General features: G+C 42.0%; 1 protein-coding gene across 2 annotated transcripts in view; it reads right to left on the bottom strand.

Moving 5' to 3' along the window:
• LOC124797875 (protein stum) overlaps positions 1–20,933 on the bottom strand; it is a 145,900-nt gene that overhangs the window by 81,231 nt on the left and 43,736 nt on the right. For both annotated transcript variants that reach the window (XM_047260967.1, XM_047260966.1), the window contains exon 3: positions 14,590–14,784. In XM_047260967.1, coding sequence (XP_047116923.1) covers positions 14,590–14,784 — 195 coding nt within the window. The remainder of the gene's footprint in view (positions 1–14,589; positions 14,785–20,933) is intronic.

Below are 20,933 nucleotides of genomic sequence, written 5' to 3'. Positions count from 1 at the left end.
TGACTGATCTGGCCTTGTAACATTAACCAAAACGGCCTTGCTGTGCTGGTACTGCGAACGGCTGAAAGCAAGGGGAAACTACATCCGTAAATTTTCCCGAGGACATGCAGCTTTACTGTATGATTAAATGATGATGGCGTCCTCTTGGGTAAAATATTCCGGAGGTAAAATAGTCCCCCATTCGGATCTCCGGGCGGGGACTACTCAAGAGGACGTCGTTATCAGGAGAAAGAAAACTGGCGTTCTACGGATCGGAGCGTGGAATGTCCGATCCCTTAATCGGGCAGGTAGGTTAGAAAATTTAACAAGGGAAATGGATAGGTTAAAGTTAGATATAGTGGGAATTAGTGAAGTTCGGTGGCAGGAGGAACAAGACTTTTGGTCAGGTGATTACAGGGTTATAAATACAAAATCAAATAGGGGTATTGCAGGAGTAGGTTTAATAATGAATAAAAAAATAGGAGTGCGGGTTAGCTACTACAAACAGCATAGTGAACGAATTATTGTGGCCAAGATAGACACAAAGCCCATGCTTACTACAGTAGTACAAGTTTATATGCCAGCTAGCTCTGCAGATGATGAAGAAATTGATGAAATGTATGACGAGATAAAAGAAATTATTCAGGTAGTGAAGGGAGACGAAAATTTAATAGTCATGGGTGACTGGAATTCGTCAGTAGGAAAAGGGAGAGAAGGAAACATAGTAGGTGAATATGGATTGGGGGGAAGAAATGAAAGAGGAAGCCGCCTTGTAGAATTTTGCACAGAGCACAACTTAATCATAGCTAACACTTCGTTCAAGAATCATAAAAGAAGGTTGTATACCTGGAAGAATCCTGGAGATACTGAAAGGTATCAGATAGATTATATAATGGTAAGACAGAGATTTAGGAATCAGGTTTTAAATTGTAAGACATTTCCAGGGGCAGATGTGGATTCTGACCACAATCTATTGGTTATGAACTGCAGATTGAAACTGAAGAAACTGCAAAAAGGTGGAAATTTAAGGAGATGGGACCTGGATAAACTGAAAGAACCAGAGGTTGTAGAGAGTTTCAGGGAGAGCATAAGGGAACAATTGACAGGAATGGGGGAAATAAATACAGTAGAAGAAGAATGGGTAGCTCTGAGGGATGAAGTAGTGAAGGCAGCAGAGGATCAAGTAGGTAAAAAGACGAGGGCTAATAGAAATCCTTGGGTAACAGAAGAAATATTGAATTTAATTGATGAAAGGAGAAAATATAAAAATGCAGTAAATGAAGCAGGCAAAAAGGAATACAAACGTCTCAAAAATGAGATCGACAGGAAGTGCAAAATGGCTAAGCAGGGATGGCTAGAGGACAAATGTAAGGATGTAGAGGCTTGTCTCACTAGGGGTAAGATAGATACTGCCTACAGGAAAATTAAAGAGACCTTTGGAGAGAAGAGAACCACTTGTATGAATATCAAGAGCTCAGATGGCAACCCAGTTCTAAGCAAAGAAGGGAAGGCAGAAAGGTGGAAGGAGTATATAGAGGGTTTATACAAGGGCGATGTACTTGAGGACAATATTATGGAAATGGAAGAGGATGTAGATGAAGATGAAATGGGAGATAAGATACTGCGTAAAGAGATTGACAGAGCACTGAAAGACCTGAGTCGAAACAAGGCCCCGGGAGTAGACAACATTCCATTAGAATTACTGATGGCCTTGGGAGAGCCAGTCATGACAAAACTCTACCATCTGGTGAGCAAGATGTATGAGACAGGCGAAATACCCACAGACTTCAAGAAGAATATAATAATTCCAATCCCAAAGAAAGCAGGTGTTGACAGATGTGAAAATTACTGAACTATCAGTTTAATAAGTCACAGCTGCAAAATACTAACACGAATTCTTTACAGACGAATGGAAAAACTGGTAGAAGCGGACCTCGGGGAAGATCAGTTTGGATTCCGTAGAAATGTTGCGACACGTGAGGCAATACTAACCTTACGACTTATCTTAGAAGAAAGATTAAGAAAAGGCAAACCTACGTTTCTAGCATTTGTAGACTTAGAGAAAGCTTTTGACAACGTTAACTGGAATACTCTCTTTCAAATTCTGAAGGTGGCAGGGGTAAAATACAGGGAGCGAAAGGCTATTTACAATTTGTACAGAAACCAGATGGCAGTTAGAAGAGTAAAATAACTGATGATGGTCGAAGTAGAGAGGATATAAAATGTAGACTGGCAATGGCAAGGAAATCGTTTCTGAAGAAGAGAAATTTGTTAACATCGAGTATAGATTAAAGTGTCAGGAAGTCGTTTCTGAAAGTATTTGTATGGAGTGTAGCCATGTATGGAAGTGAAACACGGACGATAACCAGTTTGGACAAGAAGAGAATAGAAGCTTTCGAAATGTGGTGCTACAGAAGAATGCTGAAGATAAGGTGGGTAGATCACGTAACTAATGAGGAGGTATTGAATAGGATTGGGCAGAAGAGAAGTTTGTGGCACAACTTGACTAGAAGAAGGGATCGGTTGGTAGGACATGTTTTGAGGCATCAAGGGATCACAAATTTAGCATTGGAGGGCAGCGTGGAGGGTAAAAATCGTAGAGGGGGACCAAGAGATGAATACACTAAGCAGATTCAGATGGATGTAGGTTGCAGTAGGTACTGGGAGATGAAGAATCTTGCACAGGATAGAGTAGCATGGAGAGCTGCATCAAACCAGTCTCAGGACTGAAGACCACAACAACAACAACATTATGAAATTTCTGTCATTCTTTATTTGTTAAGCTAGAAACATTTCAACCCACCCCCCTTATATGGGAAACAATTTTATAGGTCCTGCTTCTTGGAAACAAATTCGTTCTACTTCATTCTGGGACAGTTTGCGAATAGTGCTCTGATTTACAGTAGACCGCAGTACCAATCGGTCATAGTTAAACCACTTATTTTTATTGTGATACTATATTACAAACACTGTGGGTTGTATCTTAATAAACATATTATTTGAAAAAGAAGAATGTGTGGATGTAGATTCAAGAGGAGCAGAAATGAAAGTAAGCTTCATGAAACTGAACATATGAGGTGCTAATCAGAAAAACAGGAATTATTTTTTTAAAAGCTATGTATTTTCAAATTGTTTACAAAAGAACCCTATTCTCCTCAAAATACTCTCCATTACAACTAATACAGTCGTCCCACCGGTTCTTCCACTGTTCGAAACATTTTTTTTTTGTAGTCATTTTTAGAAATGGCTGACAGCTCCTCCCACGTTTTTTTTCCACTTGACTACTTCAATGTTGTGAAATCGGTGTCCTTTCATGCCTCTTTTCATGTGTGGAAATTAGAAAAAGTCCTGTGGAGCCAGATAAGGCGAGTAAGGTGCATGGGGCAGTGGAACCATGCCATATTTAGCCAAAAACTGTCTAACAGAGATGGCTGTGAGTGCAGATGCGTTTTCGTGGTGGAAGAACTAGTCTACTGTCTGCCACAAATCGAGTGTTTTTTTGATGAACACCGAGCTCCAAGATAACCCAATAATCTCTGACATTTGATCAACTGTCTGTCGACAGTTCGACAGTCTGTGAGCACAAGCCCTTGAATTTATTTCAATATTTTCGTCGATTTGGGCGGTTGATAGACGTCCAGAAACGAGGTTTGTCATCAATCGACATTTTGAAATCGAGCGAACCACTAGTACACTCGAGTTTTTCCCATAGCGTCATCTTGGTAAGCCATTATTAACTTTAAAACAGTTTCAGCCACATTTTTACCAAGTAGCAAACAAAATTTCACAGCTGCTCGCTGTTCACTTAAACCTGCCATCATAAAAAACGAAACAAAAACAAAACAGCGCTAGCAAAAGCCATCACTGCAGACAGACAAAACAAGCCATGTCGACAACACAGGCGGCACTGAACTGGCAGAGTTGCGCTATACGTGCTTGGCGGCAGAAATGTGTACTACACGAGCTCAGCCCACAGCAACGTTATTCTGTTTTTTTTTTTTTTTTTTTTTTTTTCCTTCGGGTACCCCCTTGTAGCAATGCCCTGTTCTCAAAAGAGTATTGACAAAATTTCAGCTCAAAAAGTCAGGAGAGTGGTACAAAACTTGTTTTGAGCGATATTTTTATAGGCAGGTCAGGAGGCTGTTAACAATGTCATACCATTCTGTTGAGTGTTTCAGGCACTCCTTCCCCAAATTTTGTCGCACTAGGAGGCTTTATACAGTACGCCTATTTAATATTGTCTGATAGTAGCCTCAAGGAGGCGGTTTGATGCAGTCACAAGCAAAAATTGCTGTCAACCAAAGTACTAATTTTATATTGCCAGTAAATCATGTACATATCTTAAGTCAATTTCGGGGCGGGGGAAGCATAAACTATATCTCACCATCAAAGATTTTGAACAGAGATTGGGAAAGTGCCGCCCCGCCCTACCCATTTTTTTCATTGATACCCTGTTAATCTGATGCCACAAGCAACGAAATTTGTGGTGACAGAGTTAACTAAATTGTACCACTTTTGAGAGTTTATTTATTATATATTGAACAGTAAATTATTATTTAAACGATGTCATCTTGAACTCATTGGAGTAACAAGGGGGTGTATCATACCCCGTGCGCCTTTCGCAGAGGAACGCCAAATGGTCTCCAAGACAAGCAAGACTCCCGGAAAATACATTATTATTAAATCCTGTACATTAAATTACTATGTGTGTTTCTGCAAGGAGGGAGGGGAGCGCTAATAAAGTGTTGTGCCTCGGGCTCCAGTAATGCTCGCTATTATGTTCGCTACGCAGCAGCTTCAGCGACAGGATGTTGTTCTTGGTATCTGATTCAAAGAACGGAAATTTGAGGAAAGTAAACACACTAAACACAATTTTCTAAACGTTTGGAAGTGGTACAAATTGATCCATACATTGTACCACCCTTACAGTTAATGTTCCTGAGCTGAAAGATATGCCTCAGACTACATCTAAGGAAATGTTCCACATTTTAGTTCTTACATCACTATTTACAGGCATTGCAATACAACTTTTTCCCTCCTTTCCCCACCCCTGCACACCTCGCACGAACCCACATTTTATATTTCATGCAGTGACTATTTCTTCTATTCATTCTTCTTCGCAAAATTCGCTATTCCAATTCTCTATTTTACTGATGAATTATTGTGGTGGCCTCCGAACAGTCTCTCCAAAACACTTCCTTTTGACTGGTGGAGCTATAATTCTATATTTCTTTTTCCTTTGTTTCGGTTAGTTTTTCTTGGGTGGGCACTTTGAGCCCACTTTGTTGCATGCCATGCAGATCTGAATACAGATTCATGATTGTCTCAAAGCTAAGGTTATTTCATGTTTGGTCATCCACAAATAAAACATTATGTTGGCAATTACCTTATAACAGTAATTCTCTTCGCCATGTACCCAAAAAGTTAGATAAAAAATAGCAAAAGCAACATTGTCGTTAGACGTTCTGCTCTTCAACACACAGAACTTATAACTGACAGTATGGCTCAAAGAAGCATATGTAGTTCATGCTGATCTCTCTAAAAGTCGTATTGTACAAGAGGTATATATTTTTCAGTACTGGTACGAATTTGGAGCCGATACAATATAGGCATCTCTTCCATATTAACGGGAAAATATTGTTTATAATAATAATAATAATAATAACAATAATAATAATGTTAAATTACTCTTTAATATCATTCTTGAAAAAATTATCAGGACATGGGAAAAAGAAGTCAAAGGAATCCAAATTGGCATTAGAAAGATAATAGATTCAATGTGAAGTGTTTAGCTTTTGCGGATGACCTTGCAATCCTCACAAATAATAGAAAAGAAGCCACTAACGCCATAGAGAAGTTACACGAAATTGCACAAAGAACTGGCCTGCAAATCTCATATGAGAAAACCCAGTACATAGAAAGAGTGCCACAAGACAAATTGCCTATTGTGACAGCCCATGGGAAAATCGTACAAGTACCACATTTTAAGTACCTGGGAGAAATCATCCAGCCATCAGGGATCAACCTAAAGGCCAATGAGGAAAGAATAAAAAAAACTACAGAAAGCATATAAACTCACGTGGAACTATTATAACAAAAAGTCCATATCCATTAACGCAAAATTGAGGCACTACAACACTGTCGTACTTCCGGAGGCACTGTATGCATCTGAAACAAAACAAATAGGTGGGCAAACTAAAATCAAAGAAATAGAGAAACAAGAAAGGAAAATTCTCAGGAAAGTTTTTGGCCCGATACAAGAGCAAGGAATCTGGAAGAAGAGACCAACGTCAGAATTATATAAATACACAGACAAGATTACGGATACAATAAGGAAAAGAAGAATGGAGTTCTACGGACATATCCACAGGATGAATGAAAACAGAATTTCAAAGCGAATTCTTAAAGTCATCAACTCAGGCAGGGGAAAAACAAAATGGATAAAAGAAGTTGAAGAGGACCTCAGACAAGCACACATAACAGTAAACGATGCGGAAAATAGAACTGAATTCAGGAACATCATCAAAAAACATAAATTTGACACCACAACACAGAAGAGACCAGGATGCAAATGGACAGCGGAGCGAAAGAAACAACACAGTGAACACATGAAGAAAATTTGGGCTCTGAAAAAACATAAACAATCATCATAAAGGAATTCAAGTTCAAACGCTCTCTTAAATGGGAATAATCGAAAATAATAATAATAATGTATTATTATTATGTCGCGGCGGTTATAGTTAAAGGAAATGATTCCTGTTTCACAAATTAGTATTCCAGAGATCTATACATCATTTGACAATTTCATATGGTGATAAAATGTAACGCAAGATTAAGGGCATAATATATTGCAGTAAGTCGCTATACTGAAGCTCTTACAGAAAAGATATATGCTGCTGGAATCGTTGACTTGAGCTAGTATGTTGTTTATGTGTATCGAGGCAAAACAAGAGCTATAGATGGTGCTTTGTGAGCGAAAGTTACAATCTTCAGCTTTCCATCTTTGAAGCAGGGTGAATGTTGTATAAAATGACAACATTTTGGTAATTTCCATAGGTGTCTTTTTTCACTTGTGCCGAGCAGAGACTCGGAATGTTTTTTTTTCTGAATGACAAGAAAGCTTGTTGGACAGACAGCAATCGAGATCTGCGCTCAAAACAGCTATTCAAATCGTCGAAATGTTGTGCGAAATTACTAACGAACAAGGCTGCAAGCTGAGAAATCTGAGATCAGGTTGTACTGCGTTTTCCACCTAGCCCACGTGAGCCAACTCATAGATCGAGAATTGTATTTTATACACTAAAAGCTGATTGGGTCCAAAATGTGGAAGAACGCATTCGAATAACGAAGAATTGCTCGACGAAAGTGGTGAATTAAACTAATACATTGAAACTTACAAGCAAGTGTAATCAGTGTGCCAGACCAGACTCGAAACTAGGATCTGCGCGTTTCATGGACAAGTGCTCTACTAACTGAGCTATCCAAGCACACCTCACAACCAGTTAAATTTCACTTCCGCCATTGCCTCATCTCCTGCATTCCAGACTTCACAGAAGTTCTCCTGCATTCCCTATGAGTCTAGCACTCCCGGAAGAAAGTCAAAAGTCCCAAGTTCGAGTCCCGGTCCGGTACAAAGTTTTAATCCCCCAGTACGTTTAGAACAATGGCACACCCCGCTGCAGGGTGAAGCTGAGGTATTTTTCATATATTGAGTCAGGGGAGGGAAACAAAGGAATCCTGCAAAATGAGCGTGTAGGGTGCCTTCTCGCAAAAATAGTTGGGGCGCTCTGTAACATCAGCGAGGTTAAATATATAGGCCATTTAACTACAGTATTCCCTTCTATTTCCTATTCACAGAAAGAATTCTGGAACAGGTAAGGAAATGTCTCTATATTGTATGTCCTTGGGAGACCTCTGCGGTCTGACAAAAGGCAACGATCAAAACCTTAGAATGTGACATTACTTATATGGCCACAACAGCTAGAAAATAAATTTCATTGTAATGACTCACCCGTCGGCTGGCGAAGTCAGTGAAGCCTACAAATGAGGAAACGCCCCATCTTCAGGGTAGTGTTGCGCAGTTTTACCTAGCACTTTTCTACAAACTGTTCTTCATCTATGATACTCATTTTTAACTTTTTGAATTTTTTCGCCTCTTCCTTGGCATTCTCCTCTTTGCTGACACTACCTTTTCCAACGGTGCCCATGCGCTGGAACAATCTGGGGCCGCGACACTCCCTAGCTCTTGGGGGAAAAAAAAGTCGTGTATCCATGAGGTTTTCTTTCAAGAAAATGATTTAAAAGTCGGCCATACGTAGAAGTATTTCAACACTAAAAATTTATTTATATAGCGTTTGTATATATACTATTGTACAACTGTTTATATGAATACAATCGGCTTCGAGGCGCGGTGTACAACGCGAATGAGTGCGCAAGCGCGAATTCCTTTGACGAGTCATCCCCACTCCCCAATCCCGCACGACAAACTGCTTTCTGTATTTTCACTATTAACGTGTTCAAAACAGTTTTTTTTAGTATAGGTCTATTGTTTCCTTAGTCTGGTGTGGACTTTGTTTGATGTATTCGGTTAGTGTAAATAACTTTTAAAAGAGCGTAAATATGGAAAACATAATTGCCAATTGTTCTTTAGTTTTCCTCTTTGACGCATAGGCTCAGAATATTTACGGTTTTTCAGGTGAACATAAATACGAGGTCTATCCAGAAAGTAACAGACGTCTCGGTCTGTCGCTGGGATGGGCGCTATCTTGGTGCCATAACGTTCCTACACTCAGTACGTACTCAGCGGTGGTAGCGCGTGGTCTGTCTCTCTTCTTTTTTCCTTTCTGTGACGTGTCAGAATGTGCGCTTCAATAGAAAATCCCGCCACTTATGATGTGCGTTCTGTGATTAGGTTTTTGTTGGCAAAAAACTTCATATCAATTGATTTTTATAAAAGCCATCATATTTACGCCAGTGACTGTAACACTTTCTTTATTTCACGATTGCAATGTCGGCCTTAGGCCATTATCAAGTGCAGATTTTTGTGGCTTTACGCCATGTCAGCTTAAAATGGGCTGACACAATTATATGTCGTTGTCATTACGGTAAAAAATCATTCGTAAAAACACAAAAATTTGCACTTGATAATGGCCTAAGGCCGAAATTGCAATCGTGAAATAAAGAAAGTGTTACAGTCGCTGGCGTAAATATGATGTCTTTTATAAAGTTCTGCATGACTGTGAATCCTAGTTTTAAAAAGTTAATCAATTGACTTTTATCGCGACCTTTGTGATGTGTACGGAAAAGGAATAATGGTTCAAATGGCTCTGAGCACTATGGGACTCAACTGCTGAGGTCATTAGTCCCCTAGAACTTAGAACTAGTTAAACCTAACTAACATAAGGACATCACACACATCCATGCCCGAGGCAGGATTCGAACCTGCGACCGTAGCGGTCAAGCGGTTCCAGACTGCAGCGCCAGAACCGCGCGGCCACTTCGGCCGGCAAAGGAATAATGAGTGAAAGCCGAGTGAGGCAAAGGTGCACTTGTTTTAAAAATGGCCGTAGCAGTGCTCACGTTGAGTTTCGCAGTGGTAGGCCTAGCCTTGTAACTGACGAACCGGTGACGAAAATCAACGACAAAATTCGTGAAAATCTTAGTTTCGCGATTACGGAACATTCGTAACATTTTCCCCAAATTTCATGGAGTTTGGTGCATGACATTGTGGCGGAGAAGCTTGGTTGCCGCAAATTTTATGCTTGGCGTGTTTCCAAAATCCTAACGGAAGACCACAAGAAACAGAGACTGGCTGCAGTACTCACCTTTCTAGTCGCATGATTTAATTTAAAAAAGCAAATCATTTGAAACGTTGATAATTTGAAATGGAGATTGCTTGGCAGGGTATACACGAAATCCATGCCGTTCATAGCCGGCCGCGGTGGCCGAGCGGTTCTAGGCGCTTCAGTCCGGAACTGCGCGACTGCTACAGTCGCAGGTTCGAATCCTGCCTCGGGCATGGATGTGTGTGATGTCCTTAGGTTAGTTAGGTTTAAGTAGTTCTAAGTTCTAGGGGACTGATGACCCCAGATGTTAAGTCCCATAGTGCTCAGAGCCATTTGAACCATGCCGTTCATCTCTCGTAGTTGTCATCGACGTAAACATAAATCGATATATGCCAGCGTGACAGTCGCATCTTCATCATACGCTTGCAAGCGTTCTTCCAAATTTCAATTGTATCGGTTTATGGAGATATGAAATGGAACGTCGTGTAGCCTGAATCGTAGGTAAAGCAGGTGACGGACTTCGGTTCGTTGGCAGGACACTGGGAAAGTGCGGTCAGACTACGAAAGAGATTGCTTGTAAATTGCTTGGTTGTTCCATCTTAGAATACTACTCAAGTGTGTGGGATCCATGCCGCATAAGATTAACAGGGGATCAGAAGACACTGAATGTGAAGAAAGAAGGACGGCACGAATCTTCACAGGTTTATTTGATCCACGAGAAAGCGCCACAGAAATGCGAAAAACTTAAACTAGCAGAAGGCTGAAGATAGGCGCCCATTATAACGCGAAAGCCTACTTATTAAGTTTCAAGAATCAGCATTAAGTGAGGAATCAGAGCCTTTACTTATCACCCCCCTAGTGACTGCGAAGGCAAGGTTAGAACAGCTACAGCGAGTAAGGAGGCCAGGCCTCTTCAGGAGGAGGCTACACAAGCCTTAGCACTCGTGCTCGCTCGCCGCCTGGGCAGTGAGCTCTCACGGTAAAGAGTGGCTGTGAGACATTATGCAGCGCAGGGGATGTGGAAACAGTACACTGTCTTCAGAGGAATGGCAATATGTTAACTTCGCTGTAGTTTTAAGTGCAAGCGTGTATACATAATAGCACAATGCTTCAAGTGGAGAGTAGCACTTTTAAAATCAACGGACAGCTGCATTATGGCCGGGTTTATAACTTCAGTGCGACGTCAGACACATCATTATCAATTTATAACACACCAGTGAAGGATGCCTAGCTACTAACTAAAAACATCATCCGAACAGGCCCCGGAAGGCCGAACGGTACCGACCCACCGCCATGTCATCCTCAGACGATAGTCGTCACTGGATGAGGGCTGAGTCCACCTTGCTTGCCAACAGTGCTCGGCAGATCCGGACGGTCACCTATCCAAGTGTTAGCCAAGCCCGACAGTGCTGAACTTCGGTGATCTGACGGGAACCCGTATGACCACTGTGGCAATGCCATTGGTATGTATAGCTACAGCTAGAACTGATAAACCTGCAGTGTGACAGGCATTTTAAGGATAGGTTTCATTAGTCTTGTAGACTCCTATAAAAATTTCTTCAACGTAAATTTCCACAACTTCATAATTTTGCAGCTACAATTACGTCGATGTTTGGACATAAATATTCGCGCGGGCAACTTTTTTCCACAGTGAAGGGAACGAAATCTATCGACAGAAGTTGACTGAAAGTCTTCAATTTAAACGCTTCGTCCGGAAACGACATCCATCATAAGGCTACACCAATCGTAACAAATAAAATGTTTTTTACTTAACTGCATCATGTTAGTTCCTTCATTAATTAAAACAACTAAGTTTAATTTTATTGTCATTTCTCGTCAGTGGAACAGTCTTAGGAAATAAATTTGCCACGAAAGGTGTTAAATTACCACCGAGAAGCGATACATCTCTATGGAACTTTTAGCAGCCTTAGAAGAGACTCGTTGATAGCAGTTCCTTGCGCCGAGCTGCACTGTTCAGATTCGTCCTCCCCTACTCTCCTCTTCCCCTCCCATTACTCGCCGGAACCGCTTGGTGAGGCGTTAGAGTAAGCCAGCTTGCAAAGCAGATCGCTGAACAGGTCTGACTGAAGCAATCATTCTTCCAGCACTGTACACGCGACTGGCATGAGAAGAAATTTTAATATGTGGTATGATGGAAAGTACCCTATACCATGCACTTTACGTTAGTTTGCAGAGTGTCGATGTAGATGTAGACGTATAACCTGTTACCAGAGGTACCACGCCATTAAAATGGTAGGGTTGTAGGACATTGAAGTACAAAGTAGATGTGTTGCTTTGATCGACCTGGAAGAGCGGTAAATTAAGTGTTGTACATAGTTTATGTCCCATAAACCGTTCATTTTAGCTGGCGAAGGCATGATAGGAGGGGGCGGCTGGCACCGCGGAAAATAATGGAACAGATGAACATCCGAAAACCAAAATGGCTACAGCTCGTTCAAAATCTCCATTACTGTACTACAGTCTATAGCTTGAGCCTTGTTCCGCAGGGTCAGCTATCGTTAATCGGATTTGGCATGTTAATGTGTAAGAGGTGGCTGGATGCCATTCCTGTCGCCACCCCGTACTGCCCGGGACGGAAATAGTGTACCCCAACTGTCTGCGTCGAGTGATATCCATGGAATAGTGCGAATGTGCTCAGATGTCTGCGAGCTATGTAACTGAGGCGGAACAAGGGGACCAGCCCAGTATTCACCTAGCAGGATGTGGAAAACCGCCTAAAAATCACATCCAGGCTGGCCGGCACATCGGCCCCTGTCGTTAATACGCCAGGCAGATTCGATCCGGGGCTGGCGCGCATACCAGAGTCCAGGAAGCAGTGCGCTAGCGCTCTCGGCTACCCTGGTGGGTCCATTGCTGTACTACAGTGACGTCCTTTTGCCCGGCTTAGTGCAGCAACTCGACGTGGCATGGACTCAACAAGTCTTTGGAAGTCCCCTGCAAAAAATATTGAGGCTTGCTGCCGCTATAGCGTCCAGAATTGCGAGAGTGTTGCCTGTGCAGGATTTTGTGCACGAACTGACCTCTCGATTATGTACCATAGATGTTCGATGAAATACATGTCTGGCGATCTGGGTGACCAAATAATTCCCTCGAATTGTCCAGAGTGTTCTTCAAATCAATCATGTGCAATTGTGGCTCTGTGACACGGTGCATTGTCATCTAGAAAAATTCCGTCGTTGTTTGGGATGATGAAGTCCATGAATGGCTTCAAGTAGTCTCCAAATAATTCAGTTGGACCAGAAGACTCAGTCCATATCCGATGTAAACACAGCCCACACCATTATGGAGCCACCACCAGCATGCACAGTTCTTTTTGGGGTCTGCACCACACTCGAAATGTACCATCAGCTCTTAGCAACTGAAATCGGGACTAATCTGATCAGGCCACGGTTTTCCAGTTGTCTGGGGTCCAATCGATATGGTTGCAAACCCAAGGGAGGTGCTGCACGCGATGTCGTGCTCTTAGAAAAGGTACTCGCGCCGGTCGTCTGCTGCCACAGCCCGTTAACGCCGAATTCTTCCACACTGTCCTAACTACGGAAAAGCCGTTGTTAAGTGAAGGTCGTCGGCCACTCCGTTGTCCTTGGGGAGAGGTAATGCCCGAAATTTGGTATTCTCCACACCCTTGACTATTTGGATCTCAGAATACTGAATTCTCCAACGATTTCCGAAATGCAATGTCCCACGCGTCTGGCTCCAACTACCATTCCACGTTCACAGTCTGTAAATTTCCGTCCTGCGGCCATAACCAGGTCGTAAAGTACCCTACATACGAATCACCTGAGTACAAATGACATCTGCACCAATGTACCGCCCTTTTATGTTACCGCCATTTGTTTATGTACATATCGCTAGCCCACGACTTCTGTCATCTTAGTGTACCAGGTGATCAAAAAGTCAGTATAAATTTGAATACTGAATAAATCACGGAATAATGTAGATAGAGAGGTACAAATTGACACACATGCTTGGAATGGCATGGGGTTTTATTAGAAAAAAATAAATAAATACAAAAGTTCAAAAAATGTCCGACAGATGGCGCTTCATCTGATCAGAATAGCAATGATTAGCATAACAAAGTAAGACAAAGCGAAGATGATGTTCTTTACAGGAAATGCTCAATATGTCCACCATCATTCTTCAACAATAGCTGTAGTCGAGGAATAATGTTGTGAACAGCACTGTAAAGCATGTCCGGAGACATTGGCGTCGGATGTTGTCTTTCAGCATCCCTAGAGATGTCAGTCGATCATGATACACTTGCGACTTCAGGTAAACCCAAAGTCAGTATTCGCACGGACTGAGGTCTGGGGACCTGGGAGGCCAAGCATGACGAAAGTGGCGGCTGAGCACACGATCATCACCAAACGACGCGCGCAAGAGATCTTTCATGCGTCTAGCAATATGAGGTGGAGCGCCATCCTGCATAAACATCGTAAATTCCAGCAGGTGTTTATCAGCAAGGCTGGGGATGATGCGATTCTGTAACATATCGGCGTACCCCTCACCCGTCACGGTAGCGGTTACAAAACCAGAATCACGCAGTTCCCCGGAAAAAAGGAAAAAAAAGAGGCTCGATAACTTTTTTTTGGTTATAATAAAACCCCATGTCATTCCAAGCATGTATGTCAATTTTTACCTCTCTGTCTACATTATTCGGTGGTTTATTAAGTTTTCAAATTTATACCGACTTTTTGATCACCCGGTACTCAGGAATCTCTACCATCTACGTACATCTGACTTAGAGAGTCTGTATGGCCGCGCAGTGCTACGGCGAGGAAGGGAGACAGAGGAGGTGACTCACGTGCGAGGCGCAGCATGATGAGCCCCCACCAGATGCTCCAGCCCCAGCCGACGAGGCAGAAGACGACGGTGAAGAGCTGCCCCACGGCGATCACCAGGTCCACGCAGCACGCGCCGACGCGCGCCTGCGGGTCGTCGCGCACCGAGAAGCGCGGCTTGCCGAAGCACAGGCAGAACAGCCCGCTGCTCATAGTGCCTGCAGAACACCACCAAACACAACCTATCACTCCCGGGCCACACTTTGCAATGACAAACGGTTTTAGAAAATAAATCCAGGTCAGCTTTTCAAGCCTGCGAAACAATGATGTGCGTAATAAATTCTCAGTGGAACATCCACAGCAGGCCGGAGTGGCCGAGCGGTTCTAGGCGCTTCAGTCAGGAACCGCACGACCGCTACGGTCGCAGGTTCGAATCCTGCTTCGGGCATGGGTGTGTGTGATGTCCTTAGGTTAGTTAGGTTTAAGTAGTTCTAAGTTCTAGGGGACTGATGACCTCAGAAGTTAAGTCCCATAGTGCTCAGAGCCATTTTTTTGGAACATCCACAACGTTTATTTACAGTAATAAAATTTGCTATCCGCAATCGATTATATCCCTCTAGAGCAGCCTGCTCAGCCAGCCCAGCTCCTGTCACCATCATGAAGTAAAAGGTCTGAAGATGATCAAAGTGCAACAGAATGAAATTGGTCACCAATTTAAATAAAATATCTATGCGATCAAAACTGTTTTTAGCAAATTTTATTGATACACCTGTGATCGCTGTTTTCGTAGAACAGTGTTCCAGGAAACATGTTATTTAGGCTGTTCGTTGTGAATAAAATTCGCTGCAATTGAAATTTCTAAGTGCCTTTATTTGGATAAATGTATGTGCTTTACACGAGTTTCAGGACTTTAATTTCATCTTCAGATGCTATTGAAACAATTTATGAAGAGTAAATAGGATACTAAACAAAAATAATAAATATTAAAAGGCCCGTTAAGGCTGTAAACCATCACTGACCGCACTGACCGTGCCGTAGTTGCATACGACCAAATCGTACAGGGTAGTACAGTGAAAAGTAGCATCCCGCCTCCCCTTTGAACATGAATGCAATATTTCCACTTCTGAGTCGAGTAAACAGCCACAACAACGGAGAGTTTTATGTGGTAATCGATTGTTAGCATTCTTCTGTCAGCATTTCTGTTCATTTCGTCAGTGAAGTTAGCCGTTTCTTTCTGCGGTCTGCAAAGTCATTTTCGCGATAGAAGAAAGAATTGACGTTGTGGAAGAGTATGTGAAAATGGGTTCGATTAATGAAACTCGCGAAATTTCGGGGTCAAGTATCCGGATAGAGGACTACCAGAAAACAGAGCAATACAGAGTCTGTACAAAATACTGGCGCACTTACGGATCTGTGCAAAATGTAAAATGACAACGAATTCCTACAATTCGCACACCAGAAGTTACGGCACACGTTCGCCGAAGAATTATTCGGAGCCCAAAGAAGTCTACACGTAAATTGTCCCAAAAGTAGCATGTAAGTAGGAGGAGTTGCCGGTTGAAGTCTTAGTTTGAAGCCATATCGTATGACGATTGAACAGCAGTTACAGGAAGATGATAGTGAGAGACGTGTAGAGTACTGCACCTGTCTTTTGAATAACATCAACGATGGTTTGTTAGACCCTTTCCATTACATCATGAGCGATGAAGCATGGTTTCATCTTTTCGGTCATGTGAATTCACAGAACACGAGGTACTTGGCAACGGATAACCGTAACATTGTGTTTCAGCAACCACTTCATGATGAAAAATCGGCGTCTGGTGCGGTGTAACAGGAACGCGCATCATTGGACCGATATCTTTTGACGATACCCTCAACACGGTTGCATATATGGAGAGTTCTGATACATTTTGTGAATATGAAAGACACTACTGCATCTCAGCTAGACGGGTCAACATGTCACATGTCTTAGGTATCCCTTGAAGAAGTCCATGATGTCTCTACTGAGCAACGAACAGTCAGCAAACATTTATGTTCACCATGTTCGCCAGTTCTAACAACATGTTAATTTTTTCTTTTGGGGACGCTTGATGAGCAAAACCTGTGAAAAAAAATCCACAAAACAGTGCAGGAACTGAAAGGCAATATGAGCCGTGAAGTTGCCGCCATCGATATCCGAACTTTACGCCGGGCATATCTGAATTTGCTTAGACGTGCACAGCGGTGTATTGATGTTGCAGGGCGTCACTTTCAGCGTCTTCTGTAAATGTATTTTTCAGTGTATTTTTTATTGTAAATAAACGGTAAGTGAATTTCAGGTCTTCGTTTCTGTAATTTCACTGCATTTCCTTTGTACTTCACGGGTACTTTTATCTGCGCCACCCTCTACAAGATCCGTAGAAAAATTAACAAATTTATCCAGTATTATGAGAGAGCCTGTGCGATGAAGCATGAAAACTGCGGGGTCGACCGATAAGAATCGAGGTAAACGAGACTAAATCTATAAATATCCACGCATAGACGGTTCCCTAATGGAGTGTGTGTACACTGGAGCGCGCGCCTGCGATCCACGCGGTCGTCAGTTATACAGGTCATGCCGGGAGTACTCGACATGCAGTTGACAGTGCACTTACATGATAAGTTATTTTTTGTAATTCGACAACTGGTGTTTTAATTGTTTGGAACAGCATTTATGCCCGATGTTGGCTTTCTCAAGTCCATGCCTCGTCTTTGGTGGTTCATAGTAGATCAGTCTATGATTGCATGTTTATGGATTTAGTCTTGCTTGTTCGGTCAAACCATGTTTGCCTCGAGTCTTACCGGTCGGCCCGCAACAGGCTCTCTTATACTACTGGATGAATTTGTCAATTTTTCTGTGTAAGTTGTACAGTGCGGTCACACATAATTAAGGTAGGTTCTACTGATGTTTTACAGTCTTGACAGCCCTTTTAATGTTGCTAATTGTCGTTTTGGCCGTCCCCGGTAGCTGAGTGGTCAGTGCGACAGAGTGTCAATCCTAAGAGCCCGGGTTCGATTCCCGGCTGGGCCGGAGATTTTCTTCGCTCAGGGACTGGGTGTTGTGTTTTCCTAATCATCATCATTTCATCCCCATCGACGCGCAGGTCGCCGAAGTGGCGTCAAATCGAAAGACTTGTACCCGGCGAATGGTCTACACGACGGGAGGCCCTAGTCACACGACATTTATTTATTTATTGTTGTTTTGCGTCCTATTTAGTCTTCATTAATAGTTGCAGTAGCACCTGAAGATGGGATAAGAGCCCCGAAGCCCGGTTGGTGCTCATGTATTCATCCAAATTATGGAAATCTAAAATTAAAGGTGCAGCGGTATTTATTCACCGTGTATAACAAAGTACATGTTTAAGAGCAATAACATGTCCAATATCTGTGCCCTCTATCGAATGCGAGGTATCGACACTCTTATTAAAATACTCTGATCTATTATTCTGTGGTCGACTGAATTTCTTGGAGAGCCCAACGTTTCCTTCCAATCTGCCGTGGACATCTATGAGAGCCACATGATCTACACAACAAATGCTTCGGACAGATCGCAAAAATTGATGACTTCATAACAAAAATAACCCCTGGTTCTTATTAATTTTCGAGGTTTTGAACGCAGTCTGGTAGCTATGCCCTGGACTCGCAATTTGGTTTAATCAAATTTCGTAGAAACAGCCCCTTTTGCAACTCGCAGAAAAGTTAAATCTGCGAAGACAACCCTTGTCAAAAACGTTTCCTACAAATCGACCTTTGTCAATTGACGACGGTTACTTTTTGTGAAAGTTGTCAATGTGAGACTACTTTTGAGCACGGTACTTTTTCGAATAATTTGGAAAATGATTCTGTAAGGAAAGTGGATGATATTTATTTAGCTTTTTCCTATCACCTGTCTTATAAAAAGGTTTTATGATGAAGCATTGGAATCAGCCTGGATAAATTATTGTCCCAGTGGTGTATCACATAAATCACTAAGTACGTTGCCTATTAAGTCGAAATAACTCTTCAGAATTCTGTTTGAAATTCCATCAACAGCTTATGAACTTTTGTTTTAGAGAACTATTATAGTTCTCTTAATTTCAGCGTAGAGTGTTGGTCTACTTACAGGTCCCAAAAATTTTCTGGAATGACATTTTAATGTATTCTGTCGCTTCTTCAAATTAACCATTTAATCTAATTTGTGTTTTATTTTGACAGTGGTTGTTAAAAATAATCGCAACTGGTGAATTATCGCCCACAACATTGTCATTCGTTTAACCGCGATAGTATCTTGTATCCTGATTGGTCCTCCTGTGTCTCATTTCACAATATCCAAACACAGTTCTAATCTTTGGTTGGAATTCAACCAGTTGTGTTTATAAAGTAACGAAAGTGAGGTTTAAAGTACTGGGTATCCCACTCAAACCTCCGTGATTTCAAAGACCCAGGGAAAAAAAACTCACAGTAGATACGACAATGAAAAATGCACCGTATTGTAGAGAATCTCAAAGAATTTATTTATTTATCATCAATACACCTCTACATGTGAACCATTTGTAGCACAAAGAATATCGAGTCTATAATCAATTTCTTGCCAAGTTCTTTGTAACATTTCCTCTGTTATTGTTGCAATAGCATTAGTGATATGATGTTGCAATGTAGGAATATCGTCCACTTTGGCCGCGTACACATGGTCCTTGACGAATCCCCACATGAAGAAATCAAACGGCGTAATGTCGGGTGAACGTGGTGGGTCCTCCCCGACTGATCCAACGATTGGGAAATTTTCTGTGGTTCAAATGGCTCTGAGCACTATGGGACTTAACTTCTGAGGTCATTAGTCCCCTAGAACTTAGAACTACTTAAACCTAACTAACCTAAGGACATCACACACATCCATGCCCAAGGCAGGGTTCGAACCTGCGACTGTAGCGGTCGCGCGATTCCAGACTGAAGCGCCTAGAACCGCTCGGTCACTTCGGCCGGCGAAATTTTCTATCCAGGAACTTGTGAATAGCCGTTGACCAATGCGGCGGAGCTCCATCTTGTTGAAAAATGATGTTGGGTTGCAAGTCTTGTATCTGAGGGTACACAAACTGCTCCAACATGTCCTGATACACTGACACATTCACTGTTTGTTCCTCAAAGAAGAATGGTCCAACAATCCTGTCGTGCATTAGCTCGCACCAGACATTTAGTTTAGGGCTATCATGAACATGTTCAATGACAACATGCGGATTTTGTGAACCCCAAATTCGAACATTATGCCTGTTAACCCTTCCTGATAGATGAGAGGTTGCCTCGTCTGAGAATAAACATCTTTACAGGAAGCTGGCATCCATATCAATACGCTGCAGCATATCTGCAGCAAATTGTAGTCGGTGTGGTTTGTCGTTCGGCGTCAGATGTTGTAGAATTTGCACTTTGTTAGCACACATATGAAGAGGCTGGTGAACTATACGATGCAATCTTGATCGAGGTACATCAAGTTGCCTAGATGCTTGACGAATTGACTTACATGAGCTTTTGAGAAACGTTTGTCTGATGTCCTCCACTGTCTCTTTTTGAAACACTGTAACGTGCACCTCTAGAATGTTTCAGAACACTTCCTGTTGCCAGAAACTTTCTATACCATCCACCTGATGTGAAAACATCAGGTGGATCACATTTATACAGTCGAAGATAATTTTTTGCACAGTAATCGGCGATTTTGTTTCTGTAAAACACACTACTGCTTGTGGGGGCTACTCTGGAGTCGCCATTTTCACTTCATGCGACCATGCTGCACTCTGGCGACGATACTTGGCACTCCTGACGCGGGAATATAAATTCTTTGAGATGCTCTACAATGTGGTGCATTTTTCATTGTCGTATCTACTGTTGTTTTTCTCTCCTGGGTCCTTGAAATCAGGGAGGTTTAAGTGGGACACCTTGTAATCTGACGTTTATTCGTATTCAGATTCTCAGCTCTTATCTGAACACTATGATGATTTTTAGCTTTTACCTGAACGATTTGAGGAAAAGAGTACGAAAAACTGATTCTGAAATTTTAGCCACAGAACTGACCATACCAAATGCTGCATTGTAGCTACGAATATTATCGAAAAAAATACTTGAGTCCTCTTTAGCTGTTCGATCATTTGAAGTGCGTCCTTGATACAGTGCGTTGAGTAATAAGTTTTCTGTTAACGGCGTCAAACTTAACTTTTCCCTTATCACAATACAATGTGAATGCCTTTGTATTACGTGAAGTAACCTCAGATGCGAAATGTTTGGCATTACAAAATTTGCACTATAAATTCATGAAACCTCAATTATAGCTCTCAGAATTACTTGCAATTACGTTCAATGCTCATTTGAATATATCTTTGAA

This window comes from Schistocerca piceifrons, chromosome 5, assembly GCF_021461385.2.
Source record: "Schistocerca piceifrons isolate TAMUIC-IGC-003096 chromosome 5, iqSchPice1.1, whole genome shotgun sequence".
NCBI lineage: Eukaryota > Metazoa > Arthropoda > Insecta > Orthoptera > Acrididae > Schistocerca > Schistocerca piceifrons.
Note: the sequence above shows the minus strand (reverse complement) of the source record. Positions and strands in the feature narration are given on the sequence as shown.